At 35.6% G+C, this 21,760-nt stretch overlaps 1 protein-coding gene across 1 annotated transcript in view; it reads left to right on the top strand.

Moving 5' to 3' along the window:
• Window positions 1-20,647, top strand: part of EIF3E (eukaryotic translation initiation factor 3 subunit E) — a 50,975-nt gene extending 30,328 nt beyond the window's left edge. The window contains exons 8-13 of the mRNA XM_004324052.4: window positions 2,101-2,227; window positions 3,056-3,157; window positions 4,460-4,569; window positions 18,847-18,949; window positions 19,241-19,375; window positions 20,455-20,647. Of these exons, the coding sequence (XP_004324100.1) occupies window positions 2,101-2,227; window positions 3,056-3,157; window positions 4,460-4,569; window positions 18,847-18,949; window positions 19,241-19,375; window positions 20,455-20,493 (616 nt within the window). The 3' untranslated portion in view covers window positions 20,494-20,647. The remainder of the gene's footprint in view (window positions 1-2,100; window positions 2,228-3,055; window positions 3,158-4,459; window positions 4,570-18,846; window positions 18,950-19,240; window positions 19,376-20,454) is intronic.
• The last annotated feature ends 1,113 nt before the right edge of the window (window positions 20,648-21,760 follow it).

Below are 21,760 nucleotides of genomic sequence, written 5' to 3'. Positions count from 1 at the left end.
GTCCGGGAGGATCCCACATGCCGCGGAGCGGCTGGGCCCGTGAGCCATGGCCGCTGGGCCTGCGCGTCCGGAGCCTGTGCTCCGCAACGGAACAGTGAGAGGCCCACGTACCGCAAAAAAAAAAAAAAACAGTGAAGTTACACGTGGTGCAATGATACAGAGAAAGGATAAGTAAAAATAAATGTTTAACATCATATAAAATAAACTTACAATTTTTTATTTTGTATGGAAAAATCTATGAATGAGTTTCATAAATGCCTACTAAAATTACCTACTTCAAAACTGATGAAGAACACCAGTCATGCTCTGCTGTACATGATGTCTCTGATAAGAGTATTGAGGCAATCACTTGTACTGAGTGAACATTGCATTTAAAATTTTCTGCCTAAAACTCAGGCTTAATTTTTCAGATAATGAAACTTTTAGCTGATTTGTGTAGTTATCTTTTCTTAGAAATTGTTTTATTCTTAAGTGAGTGTTGATTATTTTTATACCTTACCTTTTTTAGAGGAAATTTAGGGAGGGCTAAGTGGGACTAGATTTTATTTGTTAGGTTACTATCAGATTCTAGGGTCCTCTAAAGAGTTCAGACAGCATTTTATGGGGAATCTGCAATATGACAAAGTATAAAGATTTATTAACATTACAGTCTGGGAGAACTTGGAAGATAAGGTATCTGAGCTGGACCTTGAAGGATGGCTAGAATTTAGGCCTTTAGAGGGATGTGTTTGGAAGGGCAGTCCATATGGAGTGAGTTTTAAGAAGTGAGGGAAGCAAGAGGCAGTCGGTGGTGTGGTGGGAGATGCATCTGGATGGGTACTTTGGGACTTGAAGATTTAACTAAGAGAAATGGACTTTATTGACAAATGTTTCCAAGCTTGGCATAGTACCTGGTGCTCAGAGGTTCTTACTGGATAAAAATTGGGGAGCTATATAAGGAAATTGAGCAGGAGAAATACAGGATAAACACTGAATGACAGAGGGTAACCAGCTGGGGATCATCAAAATAGTTTCCAGTCTTTCATCTCCTGAAATTATTTTTTTAATTCTTTGTGTTGAGTGCCTGATTCTCTAATTGAGTAGTGTTTTTTTGCACATAGGTTTTCACACATTTGTTCTTCTAGGGAAATGAAATCTTTTGAAACAGAATGACAGCATGTATAAGGGCCTTGCAAAATCCTCTTATTCAACAATGGTAATAGGATTATTTACCTCTTAAGTGAGTCTGTCATCTCACTCCAAATTGGGAAATACCAGCTGGCATTCTCATCATTTAGACTTTTTCTTGGAGGAGATGGCCCTTATAGCAGGGGTCTCCAACTCCCAGTCTGCAGACTGGTACCCGTCCTCGGCCTGTTAGGAACCGGGCTGCACAGCAGGCGGTGAGCGGTGGGCAAGCAAGCAAAGCTTCATCTGCCACTCCCCATCACTCCCGATCGCTTGCACGCTCGCATTACCGCCTGAACCCTCCCCACCATCGAGCACATTACTACCTGAACCACACCAACTCCCCCCCCGCCGCCCTCCCATGGAAAAATTGTCTTCCACAGAACTGGTCCCTGGTGCCAAAAAGGTTGTGAACCGCTGCTTTATAGTATTCATTCTTAAGTTTTTGCAATCCTAGTTTTCTGAAACAGTGCAATCTAATGGGCTGCTCAAGTGTTTTATTTTTATTCTTTTATAACTTAATTTTTTTAATATTTGGCTGCATTGAGTCTTCTTTGTTGCGCACGGGCTTTCTCTAGTTGCGGCGAGTGGGGGCTACTCTTCGTTGCAGTGCGCGGGCTTCTCATTGTGGTGGCTTCTCTAGTTGTGGAGCACGGGCTCTGGGCGCGCAGGCTTCAGTAGTTGTGGCACATGGGCTCACTAGTTGTGGCTCACAGGCTCAGTAGTTGTGGCACATGGGCTTAGTTGCTCCACAGCATGTGGGATCTTCCCAGCCAGGGCTCGAACCTGTGTCCCCTGCATTGGCAGGCGGATTCTTAACCACTGCAGCACCAGGGGAGCCCCAAGTGTTTTTTTTTAAATCACAGGTGATTATAGATCTAAAAAAACTGGGTAAGTGATTAATATTAAGTAACTTTTATATTTTTACCTTAGGTATCTTAATGCAATTCAGACAATGTGTCCACATATTCTCCGCTATTTGACCACAGCAGTCATAACAAACAAAGATGTCCGAAAACGCCGGCAAGTGCTAAAAGATCTGGTCAAAGTTATTCAACAGGTAAAAACTAAAATCTGTTGATTTTTAAAATGTGCCTAAACTTTAAGTCTAACCTCTTTTTCTGAAAAAGTAGGACTCTTAGTTCTTAAGGTAAAAATGTTTAAAAATAGGAGGGAAGTATACATGAAGAGAAAAGAGCCCAAGAACCCCAAATGGGCATATACTACTTTTAAGTTCATGATATACTTACGGTAGATGTGGTATGAATGAATACTACTCTCTGCTAGTTAGATACTTACTATGCATTGTGTATTAGTGTTGCTCTTATTGCAAAGGGTGAAGGAGATCTGGAGCTTGGAACTTTTTGTTGGAAGGTCATTACCTACATAGTTCCAGAGTAGTGATCTTTACATAGAATATAATTTTAATAGTCCCCAAGTTGTACAAAAGCTATAGCCCTACTGATTGATTTTTAGTGAATTTCTTAGCAGTAACTATGGGTTAAAAAAGAACTTAAACATTTATTTGATCTAAGAATAATTTAAGTACAAAAAGACAGTTTTATCCTGAAAGATATGAATACCCTTTTACTTGGAGAAGTTCATCACTGTTTATTAACTAAGGGAGACTTTTGGCAGTAGAGGAATTTGAAAGCTTTTGGAATGGTTCTAGGATGAGAATTTAGAGAACTTGGTCTGGAAGGCATTATAAGGTTAAGGTGTGGCCTGCAATCAGGATATGAGCAATTGCTTTGAGAAGATAATACTAGGTAATTTGTTAGAAATTAATGGTAAGGGAGGAGAAAATAGGAAGATTGGGCTATTCTGGGGACGGTCTACTAAACAGTGTTGAATCAGATCCAACTTAACCTTTGACTTAATTTTACAGGAGTCTTACACATATAAAGACCCAATTACAGAGTTTGTTGAATGCTTATATGTTAACTTTGACTTTGATGGGGCTCAGAAAAAGCTAAGGGAATGTGAATCAGTAAGTACAAATTTTTACTTACAAATTAATAATATTCTTAAAATTTTGAATATTATAAAAGTTAACCTTGCAGGGTTTTATTAAAGTGATTATATCAGAAATGTTTATTAATCTTAATATGCAGATTATTTAGAAATGTGCTGGGTTGAAGACATTTTCAATCTTATTGCCTGAGTCTATCCCTTTTGTTAGGACAGTTGGTTAAAACATGGGGGCTTTATAAATTCACACATGTCTTATCCTGAATGAGTAAATATGTGAAATATTTTATATGTATGGGCAAGATTATATGGAATTTTCCATCACAGCTGTAATTCCAGTGTGTTACGTAAGCAGGCCTATCTTCAGAATTTTTCTCATGATTGTATTTATCATTTGCTATAAATCAGTCAAGCTAAGAGTGTGAATTTTTTAACTACAACGTCTTCTGTTAGTTGGTAGAAACTAAAGTTCTGTGAGAGCAACTGAAAGAGTTAGATTTACGGGTTTTTTTTGAATAACTTAGTTTGCAAGTTTTGAGAAACTAAGAATTTACCTGTTTAAGGCATTTACCAAATCTACAAGTTACTAGCTGTCAGTTTCATTTTTGAACCCAGATATTAGCACAAAAATTGGAAGAGTTTGTTGAAGGACTTAAGATCTTATTTGTCTAAGGAAAAGGAAATTATGTAAGTATACCTTTAGAGGTGATTTTCAAACATTGGACAAAATTAGAATCCAGTTTAATAACTTGTGTACTTGCAGTGAAATGTGACATTGTTATTTAAATATTGGTGTATATTGTAATACTAAGTATCTAGGCCTTGCCAAGGCAGTGGGGCACTTGGTTGCTATTCTTGAAGTTAGAATATTCCCTTCTAAGTATAATACCATCTGTGGAATAGGTGCCACCCTTTGAATTTTTTTCTTTTGTAGATTTTCAAGTCTACTTACTATCACAAAAATATGCATATCTTTAGTCCATTTGTAACTATCTTAAATAGCTGGAAATATGTTATCTACAGAACATTTATGTAGGATAGAGACAGGACAAAGCTGCTTTGTCACAAGATTGCTCAAGTCATCAATGGAACAAGGAAACAGTGCAGTTCTTAGCTCTTTTTCCTGTAGCATTCGTTTACTTCTTGGTTAAATTGTTAGAGACTTGAATATAGTGTTCTAGAAAGTGCTGTGGTGTACAACTTGTGATAGATGAGAGAATTATAGTGAATGGAATAATGAGTAAAGCACAAAGAAAGTATTTGTGACAAATTTTTCAAAATTGCTTGTCAGCACCGTTTTTTCTTTTTCTTACATGCATAGGTGCTAGTGAATGATTTCTTCTTGGTGGCTTGTCTTGAGGATTTCATTGAAAATGCCCGTCTCTTCATATTTGAGACTTTTTGTCGCATCCATCAATGTATCAGCATTAAGTAAGAGCACTCTGATTTGATTTGTATTTTCTACTTCTAAATTCCTGTAAATTTTCATTTATTGTAAAGTTATACTTAATAGGATTCCAGTTAATTGGATTTTTATTTTATTTCTCTTTGCTTTAGAAGAAAAAGGAAACATTGTCCTAGTAAGTTATTAAAAATCCTAGCTTTTGTTTGAATTCCGGGGTGCTACAGTCCTTCTTTATCTTTTTTAGTTTCCGTGTGTGGGAAAGCATGAATTTTGAAAATGATAACTTCAAGGCAGTATTATGATTGTCAGTTACCTTTTTAAAGAGTTACCTTTTAAAATAATACTATTATACCATTACGTAGGGAGAAAAGAGCAGTGACCAGTTTTAGAATGGTTTTTAACAGGGGTTCAAATAAGGAGTTAGTCCTTAGTAAATTGGAAATGCTGTTGAAAAGACCACATTTGGTAATCATTTCAGTTAATTGAATTTGTTTTATTTAATTATATATTTGAATTCTCATATAGTAAACTCTTGTGACATTCTAAAATGTTGAAACATGGAAAAATTATGGTGAATTTCAGTTGGAATTTTCTCTTGTGTGAGGAAATTATTAGGAAAAAATTGTGAAACTTACATAACCTATTAGAAACTAATTTTACATATTAGAATTTGAAAAATAACAGTGCCCTTTGGCCACAGATGAAGTCGAACGGTAAATGCTCCTTAATGTTTAAAAACTAAGCTACTTTAATGTTTGCCTCTTAGGAATTGTATGTAGACCAAAGTTTTTCTTTAGTGCCATTCGTTTTTGCTAAGGCATCCATACTTGCTTGCCTAATTTTAGTGGATTGTCATTGAAGTGGTTACTCAGAGTTAGAATTACAGTGTGAGTGTGAGGCTTTTTCTATGGTAGTTGAAGCCTTGACCTGTTTTAGTAGTACTTTAGCTAGCAGACATATAATTTTACAAATCTGATTCTCTTAAAGAATAGATGGCAATTCCTAAAATGTCATTCGTTGTGAAATGCAATATTATGTATATGAGTATACATATTTATGTATACATATATGCAGATAAAATAAGAGCCCCTTCACCTTGTTTAGCCTGTACCTCTATTCAGCTTTCCTCCTGACTCTATGGAATCATACGACTCTGACTCTGGAAACCCAATTTTACAAAACACTGATTCAGTACAACTCCTTTGTTTTGTAACTCCCTGTTTATAGCTGAGAAACTGAAGGCTCAGAGACATTAAGCAGCTTAGGGCTTATTTAATGAAAGAGGCTGAGCTAATAGCTCTCTGACATTCATTGTCTTCACCCTCATTATAAATTCTTTCTTTTTCATTGTAAGCAATTGATATTTTTAGAAACAGCAGATTTAGACTAATTTGTCATTAGTTTATCACTTGAGCCAGAGGATAAAGATGGAAACCATAAGACAGTGTTTAATTTTTTTGTGCAAAATCTGTAGAATTTTGATTTTTATTTTACAAAGAGATTCCCTGAAGCAACTGTGAACTTTCTGAGTCAGATTTTCTGTGTATGCTATGCTATGCTGTGTAATAAATAGGGCTACTATGCTGTTCCATTTAGGGTGATAATTCCAAAGCACATCAGGATTGAGAACCATTGCATCAGGTCACCAGTTTTTCTTAGGCACATAATTACAGCCTGCTAGGGTAATGAAGTGAAAAACCAGTGATTTAATATTTTTAGTATATAATGAATTAAGAAGGTAGAGGCAGAGCATAAAGTATAGCTTCATGTGAACAAAGAAATAATTCTTTTTAGAGTAACAGTGAGATCTCAGGTTGTAAGGTTTACGGGGTGATAGTGGAGAGTATGTGGCCAATAGGCTCAGTCCAGGGGGCTATGCTTCTTCATGTTTTTTTAAAATTATTTATTTATTTATTTATTTATGGCTGTGTTGGATCTTCGTTTCTGTGAGAGGGCTTTCTCTAGTTGCGGCGAGCGGGGGCCACTCTTCATCGCGGTGCGCGGGCCTCTCACTGTAGTGGCCTCTCTTGTTGCGGAGCACAAGCTCCAGACGCTCAGGCTCAGTAGTTGTGGCTCACGGGGCTAGTTGATCCGCGGCATGTGGGATCTTCCCAGACCAGGGCTCGAACCCGTGTCCCCTGCATTGGCAGGCAGGTTCTCAACCACTGCCCCTCCAGGGAAGCCCCCTTCATGTTTTTAGAGCTGCTTTAATGGGTTAGGAATATGGCTGAAAATTATGTTAAGCATCTAAGTTGGGCTTTTATAAGTACAACAAATGTCTTAATTCAGACCCCAAGGACTTGGAATCCATAATAATGACCAAAATAGCTAATGTTTACCTTCAAACAATCCATAGAAAAAATTATTGTTCTCTAGTCCAGAGGTTTTTAAACCTAGCTGTACATCAGAATCATCTGGAGAACTTAAAAAACCACCAACAACTTAAACTTAAGAAGAATAGATTTTCTGGCTTTACCCCAGACCTTCTGAATCAGAATCTCTGGGATCAAGGCTTGAGAATTTGGTTTAAAACTTCCCAGGTCCAACCCCCCAAAAATGAAGCATTCTCAGAGTGGGGAGGGGGAGATCTCAGCATCTGTATTTTTCAAAGCTCCTCTAAGTAACTCTGATGCAAAACTTCTTTTTTTAAATTACGCTTCTTATTTTGAGATGATAATAGATTCACCTTGAGTTGTAAGAAATAATGAAGAGATCCCCTATGCCCTTTACACAGTTTCCTTCAATGGTAACATTTTGTAAGCCATAGTAAAATATCACAGCCATCATTATTGTTGTTGATATATTCAGATACAGAACATTTCTGTCACCACAAGGATTCCTCAAATTGCTCTTTTATAGCCATACCCACTTCCCTCCCACCTCTCTTTAACCCCTGGCAACCACTCATCTGTTCTCCATTTCTGTAATTTTGTCATTTCAAGAATGTGCAAAATTTTTAAAAGATAGTGTTCAGTTTTCTTTTTTTTAATATGATTTGCTTTTATTTATTTTTATTTATTTTTGGCTGCGTTGGGTCTTTATTTAAATTTATTTATTTAAAGATTTAATTTAAATTTAAATAAATTTATTTATTTATTTAAATAATAAACATTATTTATTTATTTAAATAATAAATATCATTTATTTATTTTTGGCTCTGTTGCTGTATGCGGGGGCTTTCTCTAATTGTGGCGAGCAAGGGCTACTCTTCGTTGCGATGCGCAGGCTTCTCATTGCGGTGGGGCTTCTCTTGTTGCAGAGCACAGGCTCTAGGTGCACGGGCTTCAGTAGTTGTGGCACATGGGCTCAGTAGTTGTGGCCCGCGGGGCTCTAGAGCGCAGACTCAGTAGTTGTGGCGCATGGGCTTTGTTGCTCCGCGGCATGTGGGATCTTCCCAGATCAGGGCTCGAACCCGTGTCCCCTGCATTGGCAGGCAGATTTTTAACCACTGTGCCACCAGGGAAGCCCAGTGTTCAGCTTTCTAAAGAGGATAAATACATATGATATACATTAAGATATAATTAGTTAAGAGCAGTGTAACTAGTACAGTTGTTGAAGAAGAAAATATTACAGATGTGAATGAGTGCCTCTTGGAGCATAGCCTTAGAGCTTAAAATCCAGAGGAAGAAACAGATATTAAATAAAGGTAAGATTACAAATTATGATAGGCATTTTGAAGAAAAATACAAAGTAATTAGAATGACATGGACATTATTTGTATATTGAAAAATCAGAGAATAATTTGGATTGAAGGTTCAGTGAACTCTCATAATTCTCCAAATGGGATATATTTAAGTAGACTCTTCCACCATATATTAATTATGACAAATTACTCCATTCTCTAGTTTATGCTGGCCTATCTCTGCTGCTAATTAATTTAAAGTTATTTGATATTCGATCTTTTCTAGGGTTGGGCGGGGAAGATTTGTCTCTGTCTTCCTTTCTGTCCCCCAGCAGACGCATATCAAATGCTATTCAGTATTATAAAACGCATGGTTGTTTATTAAATAACTCTTTCCATTTGTGATTTGGAACATTCTCTGTTAATAGGATTCTTCACTAAGTGGCTGTAAGCACATGTGATAGTCTTATCTTTGTAAAAATGCATATTAAGAATGTTTTTATCGGTTTATATACAACCCTATAGATTTGTAGGATAAGTTTCGAATCTGTTTACCATAAAGTATACAACATCTGTCAAAAAAGATTACTGTGGTGGGATTTAATTTAGTATAGCTGAATAGTTTATCAGATATGGTGTGTGTCTGAAATTTAAAAGCTGTTCTAGAATAAGTCTTGGACCAGTTTTCAATTGTAGATAAAAGCAAAGTATGGAAGTAATATTTTGAATGTGTATGATAAACATTTTGGAGCATACATTAATATAATTTCCCTATGGGGATTAGTTTTGGCTTTTCACAAAAGTATGTATTTGCCAACTGCTCTTGCATTTAAGTTATGAAGTCATTCTACTTTGCTTATTTTATTAAGTAACACTTTAGATCTTAATATTTTTCTTAAAGTTTTTATTACCATGTAGCAATTTGTATTCTTAATTATACTTCCTGATGTTAGAAATAAAAAGGTGTGTTTCCAGATGGAGATTAAATCATTTTAACAGCCATTATCACTGTATTTCTGTGTTAACTATAAAGTAATATACTGTCTTTTTTTTATCAGAAGTTTCTTTTTTAAAAAATTTATTTATTTTTATTTTGGGCTGCGTTGGGTCTTCATTGTTGAACATGGGCTTTTTTCTGGTTGCGGTGAGCAGGGGCTACTCTTCGTTGTAGTGCGCAGGCTTCTCATTGTGGTGGCTTCTCTTGTTGGGAGCACGGGCTCTAGGCTCGTGGGCTTCAGTAGTTGTGGTGCACGGTCTTAGTTGCTCCGCGGCATGTGGGATCTTCCCGGACCAGGGCTCAAACCCGTGTCTCCTGCATTGGCAGGCGTATTCTTAACCACTGCACCACCAGGGAAGCTCTATACTCTCATTTTTGACTAATGCGATGTTGCAAAATTCAGTGAGAATTTTCATTTGTCACACACAGAATTTAGCATTTTCTCAGTTTTCTCCTGGTTTCTTTCTATTTCCTCCTAATCTTACAGTTAAACACAGTTTACACTTAACGCTTATTCTTCAATTAGTTGTCATAGCATACAGTTATAAAAGACTGCTGCTCTTTGGATATGCTAAATAGCCACAGTCTTCAGTGAAAAGCAGGCCAGAGTTTCCATAGTTTAATGCTAAAGTCAATACTATTTGAAATAAATTGTGCTTATCAAATAAAATTTGGAAAGCCAGGTTATTTAAACAGGTAATTCATATGCCTGTGAAATGCTGGACCCCAAATCCTTATTTGTTAAATACTAATATTAGGGCAGGGGCTATGGGAGGGTTCAGAAAAGGGAGACTGTCTAAAAGATTAGTCATTGAAAACCTGATAAACAATCAGCCTAGAGTTGATGAAAGCCTAATTGGTTCTCTAGATTTAGATTTATATATTTTATGTGCTTAAGTGGGACCACTGGTCTTAATTACTTCCCAGAAAGAAGAAAAGTATCTGGTTTTGTGCTAAGAGTCTTGAATATGTTTTATTAATGAAATTGAATAGAGAATGAAATACTTATTTTTTCTATGCCTTGAAATAGCACTTAGGATTCTATCTTTTTCCCCCAAAGGAATGATTTATATTTTTATTTAGTCAAAGTTACTAACCTTTTCCTTTATGGTACTGGATTTTGTATTTTATTAAAAAGTTCTTTCTCATAATAGGTTTATATGCTATTTATATGTTTTTTTCTAGGACCTTAATGGCTTTATTTCTTCTACTTGAATCCATCAATGATTATTTGGGAATAGAGAATAGTTTCCCCCCACCCCCAATAGCTAGCCAACATGAGTTACTGAAAAACTATCCTTCCCCCGACCTATTTGAAATGCCACCCATATCACATTTTAAATTCTCATTTATATATGGGACTTTTTCTGAACTTTTTAATCTTTTATAAATTGTGTGTTGATTTCTGAACTTAGCACCAAATACGTGCTAAGTTAACTTAGTACCTTTTTTCAGATAAGGTAGATCTGTAGTATGTTTTAGTATTCAGTATTTATTTTCCATGTAATTGATAATTGCCACTTTTCCCTCATTTGCTTCATTGTTCTTCCTAATGTCTTTTTCATTAATTCTACTTCAGGTTCTTTGCCAGTTTATAAATCTCTTCTGAAAATTGATTATTTTATTAGTTTTATCTTCTTCAAAAAAATGTGAACTCGTTGCTCTTTCTGCCAGGTGCATATTTATCTCTCTTTGTCATTTGTTCTGGGGATTTCCTTAGCTTGTCTACTATGATAGTGCTCCAGTTTCGTGGACATTATGCCTTCCTTTTTCTTGGTTTATTATCATATTTGGTAATTATCATATTCTTCAGCGGCTTTATAAGGAAGGGTACTTTGGAGGTAAATTTTTTCACATCTAAAATTGTGTATTTGACTCTCATACTTGAGTAGTGGTATTGCTCAAGGCATGGTATTCTCATTTGAAAACTACTCCAGAATTTTGAAGATGTGATTCTCTTGCTTTCTAGCTTTTGTTGTAGAAGTCAGAAGCCATTTTTATTCCTCATCTTTTATACAGGTGTTTTGTTCTCCTGTCTAGAAATGTGGGGGGAAGAAGCTTTTTTTTTTTTTGGTCCCCATTGCTCTGAAATTTTACAATGATATGCCTTAGTTTAGGTCTGTTTTAATTCTTTATGTAGGACCTTTTTAATTTGGAAGCTCATGCTCTCCAGTTCTGGGAAATTTTCTTGAATTATTTCTTTCTTCTTTATGTTCACTGTTTATTCTTTCTGGAACTTCTATTGTTCAGGTATTAGACCTGCTGGACCAGGCTTCCAATTTTCTTATCATTTCTCTATTTTCCATCACTTTGTCTTTGTGTTCTACACTCTGGGATATTTTCTCAACATCTTTCAAATCTTCTGTAGATTAAAAACAACAAATCTCTAATGTTATTCTTTAATTTCCAAGAGCCCTCTGTCACTCTTTTCTCTGAATATTTTTCCTTTATAGCATTCTGTTCTTATTTTATGAATGCAATACTACAGTGGTTTTTAATTTTGCTAAGGATATTAATGATAGTTTTTGTTGTAGTTTTCTTTTTATAAATTGAGATATAATTAACATATAACAAAACATTACATTAGTTTCAGGTGTACAATATAATGATTTCATATTGTATATATTATGAAATGATCACCATAATAACTGTAGTCAGCATTCATCGCCACACATAGTTGCAAATTTTTTTTTCTTGTGATGAGATTTACTCTAAACTATAGTCACCATGCTGTACATTATATCCCATGACTTATTTTGTAACTGTAAGTTTGTACCTTTTGACCCTTCACCCAGTCCCCACTGCCCTCCCCAATCTCTTCTCTGTATCTATGAGCATTTTTTGTTTGTTTTAGATTCCACATATAAATGAGATCATATGGTATTTGTCTTTTTCTATCTGACCTAATTCACTTGGCATAATGCCCTCAAGTTCTTTCCATGTTGTCACAAATGGCAAGGTTTCATTCTTTTAATGGTTGAATAATATTCCTCTGTGTGTGTGTGTGTGTGTGTGTGTGTGTATCACATTTTCTTCATTCATCCATTGATGGTCACTTAGGTTGCTTTTGTGTCTTGGCTGTTGTAAATAATACTGCAGTGAACATGAGTTTAGGTATATCTTCTCAAGTTAGTGTTTTCATTTCCTTCTGATAAATATTCATAAGTGGAATTGCTGGATCATATGATAGTTCTATTTTTAATTGTTTGAGGAACTAACATACTGTCTTCCATAGTGGCTATACCAATTTACTTTACCACCAGCAGTGCACAAGTGTTCCCCTTTCTCCACATTCATGCTAACACTTATTTCTTATCTTTTTGGTAATAGCCATTCTAACAGGTGTGAGAGATCTCATTATAGTTTTGATTTGCATTTCTCTGATGATTAGTGATGCTGAGCACCTTTTCACGTTCCTTGGAAAAATATTCAGATCCTCTCCCCATTTTTAAATTAAATTACTTGTTGTTTTGATATTGAGTTATATGTGTTCCTTCTGTGTTTTGGGTATTAACCCCTTAAATACATGGTTTGCAATATTTTGCAATATTTCTCCCATTTGGTAGGTTGCCTTTTCTTCTCATTGATGGTTTCCTTTACTGTGCAGGGGTTTTTTAGTTTGATGTTAATTTTTGCTTTTGTTGCCTTTGTTTTGGGGTTTGTTTTTGGTATCAGGTCCAAAAAATCATCACCAAGACTTATGTCAAGGAACTTACTACCTGTGTTTTTTTTTTTATGGTTTCAGGTCTTTTTTTTTTTTTTTTTTTTGGTATGCGGGCCTCTCACTGTTGTGGCCTCTCCCGTTGCGGAGCACAGGCTCCAGACACGCAGGCTCAGCGGCCATGGCTTACGGGCCCAGCCGCTCCGCAGCATGTGGGATCTTCCCAGACCGGGGCACGAACCCGTGTCCCCTGCATCGGCAGGCGAACTCTCAACCACTGTGCCACCAGGGAAGCCCTGGTTTCAGGTCTTAATGTTCAAGTCTTTAATTCATTTTGAGTTAATTTTTGTACATGGTGTGAGGTAGTGGTCCAGTTTCATTTGTTTGCATGTAGCTGTCCAGTTTTCCCAACACCGTTTGTTGAAGAGACTGTTCTTTTCCCATCGTGTATTCTTGCCTCCTTTGTCATAAATAAATTAATGCTTGGGTTTGAGCTCTCTATTGTGTTCCATGGATCTTTATGTCTGTTTTTATGCCAGTAGCATACTGTTTTGATTACTGTATCTTTGTGATATAGTTTGAAGTCAAGGTGTGTGATGCCTCCGGCTTTGTTCTTCTTTCTCAAGATTGCTTGGGCTACTTTCGGTCTTATGTATTACTGACTTAACGTATTCAATATCATGTTGTTGTGTCATTTGAGGAGGAGAGCTCTTCAACTAAAAGATGGGAATAAGGAATTTACACAAAATATTTTAAATGTCTTTTTAATTTATCTTATTGAAGTATAGTTGACTTACAGTGTTGTGTTAATTTCTGCTGTATAGCAAAGTGATTCAGTTATATGTATATATATTCTTTTTTTATTTCTTTCCATTATGGTTTATTACAGGATATTGGATATAGTTCCCTGTGCTATACAGTAGGACCTTGTTGTTTATCCATTCTATATATAGTAGTTTGCATCTGCTAATCCCAAACTACCAGTCCATCCCTCCCCCAGCCCTCCTCTACCTCAGCAGCCACAAGTCTGTTCCCTGTCCTTGAGTCTGTTTCTGTTTTGTAGATAAGTTCATTTGTGTCATACTTTACATTTCACATATAAGTGGTATCATGTGGTATTTGTCTTTCTCTGTCTGACTTCACTTAGTATGATATCTCCAGGTCCATCCATGTTGCTGCAAATGGCATTATTTCATTCTTTTTTATGGCTGAGTAGTATTCCTTTGTGTATATATACCACATCTTCTTTATCCATTCATCTGTCATTGGACATTTGGGTTGTTTCCATGTTTTGGCTATTGTCAATAGTATTGCTGCTGTGAACATAGGGGTGCATGTATCTTTTTGAATTATGGTTTTGTCTGGATATATACCCAGGAGTGGGATTGCTGGATCATATGGCAACTCTTTTTCGTTTTTTGAGGAACCTCCATACTGTTTTCTCTAGTAGCTGCACCAATTTACATTCCCACCAACAATGTAGGAGGGTTCCCTTTTCTCCACACCCTCTCCAGCATTTGTTATTTGTAGACTTTTTACTGATGGCCATTCTGACTGATGTGAGGTGGTACCTCATTGCAGTTTTGATTTGCATTTCTCTAATAATTAGCAATGTTGAGCATCTTTTCATAGGCCTATTGGCCATCTCTGTATGTCTTCTTTGGAGAAATGTCTGTTTAGGTCTTCTGCCCTTTTTTTCGGACTAGGTTGTTTTGTTGGTGTTGTTGAGTTGTATGAGCTGTTTGTATATTTTGGAAATTAATCCCTTGTTGGTCGCATCATTTGCAAATACTTTCTCCCAGTCAGTAGGTTGTCTTTCTGTTTTGTTTATGGTTTCCTTTGCTGTGCAAAAGCTTACGTTTGATTAGGTTCCATTTGGTTATTTTTTGTTTGTTTGTTTTTTGCTTTTATTTCTATTGCCTTGGGAGACTGACCTAAGAAAACAGTGGTATGATTTATGTCAGAGAATGTTTTGCCTATGTTATCTTCTGGGAGTTTTATGGTGTCATGTCTTAAATATAAGTCTTTAAGCCTAAAATATCTTCTTTAAGCTGCCTACTGACAGGGTTGAGATTTTTAGTGTAATCTAAATAATCTGGAAGTTATTTTTGAGTTTGAAACCTAGATTGAATTAGGTATTTTTCTCAGAAATTCTGCCTTTTGATACATTTTGTCTTTTAATTTATTGATAAACTAAATTATTTTAAAAACACAAAATTAACATGGTGTAGGATAGCTTAAGGCAAGTTTGTTTTTTTAAGCTTTAATAGGATATTAAATTTTTATTTTTAAACCTTTACTAATATTTTCATAAAATCAGTAGAATGTAAGAGAATTGTGGACTTTGAGGATTTCTATTATTTACTTTTACTGTGTATATTTTCCTGTTACTTGAAAGAAACTGGATTATTGCCACGTTCTCTTACTTATTCTCAGAGTGATTGGTAGCCTAGATAACCTGCGATACCATCAATAATTTACTGATACTTCTCGGACCTTATTTCAAGTTTTTCTTTGACTTGATTTAAAAGTAAAGGATCAACAAGCACATTGCAAAACAGTAAATCCCCGAAGTGGGATTATGGGTCAGAGTATGCAGACATTTGTGGGTCTTGCTGCATGTTGCCAGATTGCTCTAACCATGATGGAATATGAGACTTAGAATATGTATGTAAAGAAAAAAGAGGGATGGAAAATTCTAGGTAGAGTTATACAGCATAGAATTTTCTTTCTTTTATCTTAAAATTTGACCTTAAATATTCCTTTACTTAAACCGTCCTCAAACTTCCAGACTGGAACTGGTTAAACCCTTTTGCACTCACATAGCTCCTTTCACTTTTTTATCCTTACACTAAAAATAGTTTATATATTTGGGGTATTAGGTGATTGTCCCCTATTTCCCAGTCTCCAGCTTTAAACTTTATGAAAGTGGGGAGCAGACTGTATGTTGTCACAAACATCTAACATAGTTCATATTTTGTTGAATGAATGATTTGGTTGGTGTGTGGTATTCATGAGGAAGAATAAGAGAAGGCTGGAAAGGTAGATTGTAGCTAAATTGTAGAGAACCATGAAAGAGAAACTTGGAAGTTTGAATTTTATTGTTTTGGTAGAAGGGCTCTATTAAAGATTTGAAAGGAATTTAGGAATAAACTGGTAGTTGGGTTTTAGGACTAAGCTGACAACTATGTAAAATAGATTAAGGAGAGACTCGAGGTAGATTAATTAGAAAATTAGGAAATAGTAATGGAGCCCTAGGGTAGTGACTAGGGTAGGAATCAGACAATAAGTATTTATTTAATTGCCTCCTGTAGACTGTGCTAATTGCTGGATATATAGCAGTGAACAAAGAAGCTATGATGCATGCTCTTGGGGTACATATACAGTCTACCATGAAAGCAGATACTCAGTAAAACAACTACAGCTCTATGAATGCTCTGAAAAAAATAGGGGGCCTTGAAAGCATCAAACAGATCTGTCATGATTGGCAGAGGTGTCTTGGAAGGCTGATGAGGGTGCTGTTTTAACTGATAGCCATGTAACACATAGCTTAGTGAAGAAAAAGGTGGATTAGCCTTTTAAGCAGAAGGCACAGCATGTGCAAAGGTCCTGAAGTGGTTAAAAACATGGTATGTTTAATGAACAGAGAGGTTTAGTCTGGTTGGTGAAGAGGAGAGTCTTTCAAGATGAGAGTAGTTTGGTAGGGAACTTAGATTAGAGGCAGTGGTTAAAGAGATAATTGATAGGACTTCTCAGTTTGTTATAGGCAGCAAGAAGAGGAATCTGATCAGTAACTTAGGCTTGATACTGAATGTTTCATTATAATTTTAATTATGTAAACAGCCTGGATAAACAGGTTCTATATTATAATTTTTAAAAATCTGTATAAAACCAACTATACACAATTAGTAGCTACTAGGAATAACGTCTATTTTGAAAAGCAGTATATAGAGATCTTGAAGATTGGAGTTTTAATATATTCAGTATAAATTATTTTCATTTGTGCTTTTCAGAGTAAAATGGTCTTGACCTCACTTTAAAGAGTTGTATTTTGGGGGAATGCAGGAGACATACAAAAGAGAAATTGTTACAAGAGTCGATAAAGTAATATCTTTTGGAAAATATGTTCTTTACCTTTAGAGTAGCAGCTTCAGATAAAAGTATTAGGCAGTTGGTTACTTTAGCAGCACAGAAGAGAATGAAATTTATTTATTTATTTATTTTTGGCTGCGTTGGGTCTTCCTTGCTGTGTGCGTGCTTTCTCTGGTTGCGGAGAGCAGGGGCTACTCTTCGTTGTGGTGCATGGGCTTCTCATTGCGTTGGCTTCTCGTTGCGGAGCACGGGCTCTAGGCACGCGGGCGTCCGTAGTTGTGGCTCGCAGACTCAGTAGTTGTGGCGCACAGGCTTCATTGCTCCACGGCATGTGGGAACTTACCGGACCAGGGCTTGAACCCTTGTCCCCTGCATTGGCAGGCGGATTCTTAACCACTGCGCCACCAGGGAAGCCCAGGAGAATGAAATTTACACATCTCTAAGTCAAGTACCTGCAGGAAACACAAAGAGTTTATTGGGAAGCCCCAGGAAACACCAGCTGCAGGAATTTTTCCTAGTCAAAAAAAAGCCTGGTTCTTTCAGTAAAATGACACACTTCCCTACTTCTAGTAGCTTAAGTAAAATAAGGTTTGGTTAGAGAGCAGTAACAAAGAGACTAAGATGAAACCTGATCATGAAATTGAAGTAGTAGTCATGGACTAATTGTTCTTCGTGTTTGCTGAGAATGTGTACTTACAGCAAAATTAACCATAAAAAGACAGACAACAGAATTTGACATGTAAATCCAGGGAGTTTTATGGTTGAGTTGGCTCATACTCATCATGATGTTTTTAACATCAAGCATATTTTAGGGATAAATTTTAAATGATTGTCTTCATAGCTTTAGTTTGTAATTTAGTGTGTAATGATTTTATTGATAGTCTAACTTAATTTTTACATTTTGAATGAAATTCTTCTCTTTGACAATAAACATATAAAATAAGGATAGCACAGATTATATTATTCCCATAAAGGTATTTTTATTAACTTGATTGGTTACTTTTAGGTTGGGAGCTCCGGAATTACATAATTATATGATTGGCAATGTCTTGGATATTTATGTTATAAAATTGGGAATGCAATCAAATCAGGAATTCTAGTTTATAATATTCTAAGGAATTATTTTGTTACTGATATTCTAGGTTTTTTTTTTCCATTAAACCAGTGATAACATTAGAAGGCCTAGCAAGTGTGCAATATCTTCAGTGAAGACAAGTAAAAGGGGACAGTTAATGTTTGTGTCTAACACCTGTGTATATGCATATATGTATACCATCCTTCCAAATACTATACATGCATATGTAGATACTCTTTCATCAGGTGACTGACTGGCTTACCTACTAGCAAGGCTTGTGTTTGTGTTAGTCCTGATAAATTAAGCTCTGCAGTGGCCTCTTTTTCAACCTGACCATAAATTAGAAAATGCAGATTGGTTGATGACATCAAAGGCTTTAGATCAGGGTCTTGGTGTCTGTCATCTTTTTCCCTCCCCCTCTCCTTTCGGGTTTTCTGTGTATGTGTGTCTGTTTCTTTTCCCTTAAATTCAGTGGTCATTTAGGTTATATAGTGTTCTAGTTCTAGGGAGTGTCCTTAGAATTTATAACAAACATATGTAGCGGCCCTGAGTTTTAGTTACGTGTTACATTTTATTATTCTTACTACTGATGTTCCTTGTAATAGGATTTCTGTAATACAGAATATGGGGCCCTACCTTCAAGGATCTTACAGTCTGGTTGGTGAAATGAGATAGATTGTGAATGGTACAAGATAATAGCACAAACATCAATAGTGCACTTTTAAGACTCATAATATTTAAGAGAAGGTGACCCATAAGTACCTAAAAGTTTCTATTCAGAGCATAGGTCAAAGACTATGTATGTGAAACTAAGTTTTTAGACCCAGTTAATGTCATTTTTTTCTTTTTTCATTAGCATGTTGGCAGATAAACTGAACATGACTCCAGAAGAAGCTGAAAGGTGGATTGTAAATTTGATTAGAAATGCAAGACTGGATGCCAAGATTGATTCTAAATTAGTGAGTATTATGTTATCTGTGCAAAATACTAGATATCAGTTGCTGATTATTTGATACTTTGGGGAGAAGTTTTTATTAGGACATTTATTCTATTAAGAATTTTTGTTTTAATTATAATAATTTTCTGAAGGCAACAGCAACCTCCTATTTTGTGTTGTTGGATGAATATTGTCATCTCTGTGCATAAAAATATTTGCAACAGACATGTAGGTTGTGATGTCATCCTCATGACTTACCTGAGAAACTTGGTTGTTAACATTACAGGATCAGTTTCCCTCTGTCTCATTGTAGGGTCATGTGGTTATGGGTAACAATGCAGTCTCACCCTATCAGCAAGTGATTGAAAAGACCAAAAGCCTTTCATTTAGAAGCCAGATGTTGGCCATGAATATTGAGAAGAAACTTAATCAGAACAGTAGATCAGAGGTAAGAACCACACATCTTCTCTTCTGTCTGGGATTTAGCAATAATGTAATATAATTGTTATATGGACTTCATTTGAGAACAAATTAATTTTGGTTGTATCTGATTCTGTATTTTTGGGGCTATAAACATTTTATTTAAGAAATTACTAAATGGAAAAGGTTTCTCTTAGATGTATTATGCATTAGTTAAGGCAGCAAAAAAAATTAAGTGTTCCTAGTTTTAACCATAATTGGGTTATTTTTCTTTTACCCTTCCTGTGTGCCTTCATTATCTCATTTCCTCAGTGTTTTTAACACATCATTTTGATACTGGCAGATGATAACTTACATGTGTTATCTCTCAAGTGTTTGAAATTCATTTTCCTTTTATTCAGTAAATCTAAAGAACTACTTCTGTAAAAATGTTGATCTTATATATATTGATTTTATAAAATTTTATTTTATCTGAAAGTCATATTTAATTTTCAGAAAAATATATCCCCCTTTTTGGTAGAAATCCTGCGTATTAGATACTAAATGAATTTGTATGGCCTTGTAATTTTGGGATTCCAAACTACCTCTAATGCTCTTTAGTCATTATGATTATGTATAACTGGAGGGTAGGACATTTTTAGGAAACTGTTGAGGCACATTCAAAGATCTCATTTGATTGAAGTTTCAGTATCAGATTTTGTCCTTAGCATAGTCCTTCAGTTGTAAAAGAGAAGGAAGAATTAGGAAATTATTGTCCTTGCCTTTTCCATCCAAGTCCAGAATAACTGAGCCTGAAAAATAACTTTTATGTAATGGTTGTTTCCGTATGCTTAAGGATCAATTTGTATTGATTTTAGTTATAATATTGGTGATATTGTCCTTGTCATACTTTATAATTGGTGAGAAACTGTATCAGATGGTATTTTGGTGTGTTTTGTTGTTGTTCTGAGACACCTCGCATTTAGTAATTGAAGAGGTTGTTAAAATCTTAGAGAATGGTTTGGGAGGAGTATTGCTAAAAAACTTTGCTAGTATCACTTTTTTTTGAAACTGGCTTTTCAGAAAGTATTTCTTTTCACCCTGTTGATTTCTCTTTGTGTATTTTAGGCTCCTAACTGGGCAACTCAGGACTCTGGCTTCTACTGAAGAACTGTACAGAAAAAATGAAAAAACTATAAAAGAAAGGTGAAATAATAAAACCATTATACAAAGGTGAAACATTTTATAAACAATTAACATATTTAGCATAAGTTTTGGAGAATTTGAATAAAATTGGCTATGTTTCATTTATGTCATTATATTTCCTTGTGTATGTAAGTGTGTGATTTTTTTTTAACTTTTTATTTTGGAATAATTATAGATTCACAGGAAGTTGCAGAAATAGTACAGAGAGGTCCTATGCAGCCTTAATCTAGTTTCTCCCAATTTTTTCCTCATGTGTTACTATAATACAGTATCAAAACCAGGGTATTGACATTGGTACAATGGTGTGAATAGCTCTGTACCATTTTATCACTTTTTTGGTAACCATCGCTGCAGTCAAGATACAGAGCTATCATCATCATGAAGATCTCCCTCATGCTACCCCTTTGGAGTCACACCTACTCCAACCAGCCCTAACCTCTGGCAACCACTCGTCTGTTCTCTGTCTCTATAATTTTGTCATGAGGATCTTACAGCAATGGAATTATACAATATGTGACTTTTTTGAGATTAGCTTTTTCTACTCATAATGCCCTTGAGATCTCTTTATCCAAGTTACCATATATATCAGTAGTTTGTGTTTTTTTTTATTGCTAAGTTGTATTCCATGGCATTGATGTACCAGATTGTTTAACCATGTACCTATTTTAGGATATTTTGGTGGTTTCCAGTTTGGGGCTATTAACAAATAAGGCTGCTATTTCTTAATTCCTTAAAGTGACTCTTTAGTCACTCACTAGGCAGCTACAGAGACTTAAATAGGAATATAAGTTGAATTTTATAAATACCTCCTTGAATATTTTGTGCATGTGCGCACATGCACACACACAAACACAGAGTTAAATAGACACCTAAGATATTCAAGAAGTATATAAAGCCCTGGTTGGGTCTCCTTTACCTAGAAGTGGTTTGATGTTTCATTTTGATTGTTGAACTAAAACCCAGTCACAACAGAAGTTTCTGTTTCTGCTCTCAACAAATGGTACAAAGATAAAAGATACATGCATACTGTTCTTTTATTTGACACCTGGTCAGGCCACCCTCAACATACAGTTAAATTTGGAGAATACAGGCCAGATTTGGCCCTTGTGCTGTGGTTTGTGGTATTGGTTCTTCTAAACCGTAATCCAAAGGTGTTGAAGCTAGGAGGATTCCTGGTCAAGGTAAGCCAAATGCTAATTTTTGATTCATCTATAACCAGTGTTGTGAA

This window comes from Tursiops truncatus, chromosome 17, assembly GCF_011762595.2.
Source record: "Tursiops truncatus isolate mTurTru1 chromosome 17, mTurTru1.mat.Y, whole genome shotgun sequence".
In the NCBI taxonomy this organism is placed as follows: Eukaryota; Metazoa; Chordata; class Mammalia; order Artiodactyla; family Delphinidae; genus Tursiops; species Tursiops truncatus.
This window is presented reverse-complemented; position numbering and strand designations above follow the sequence as displayed.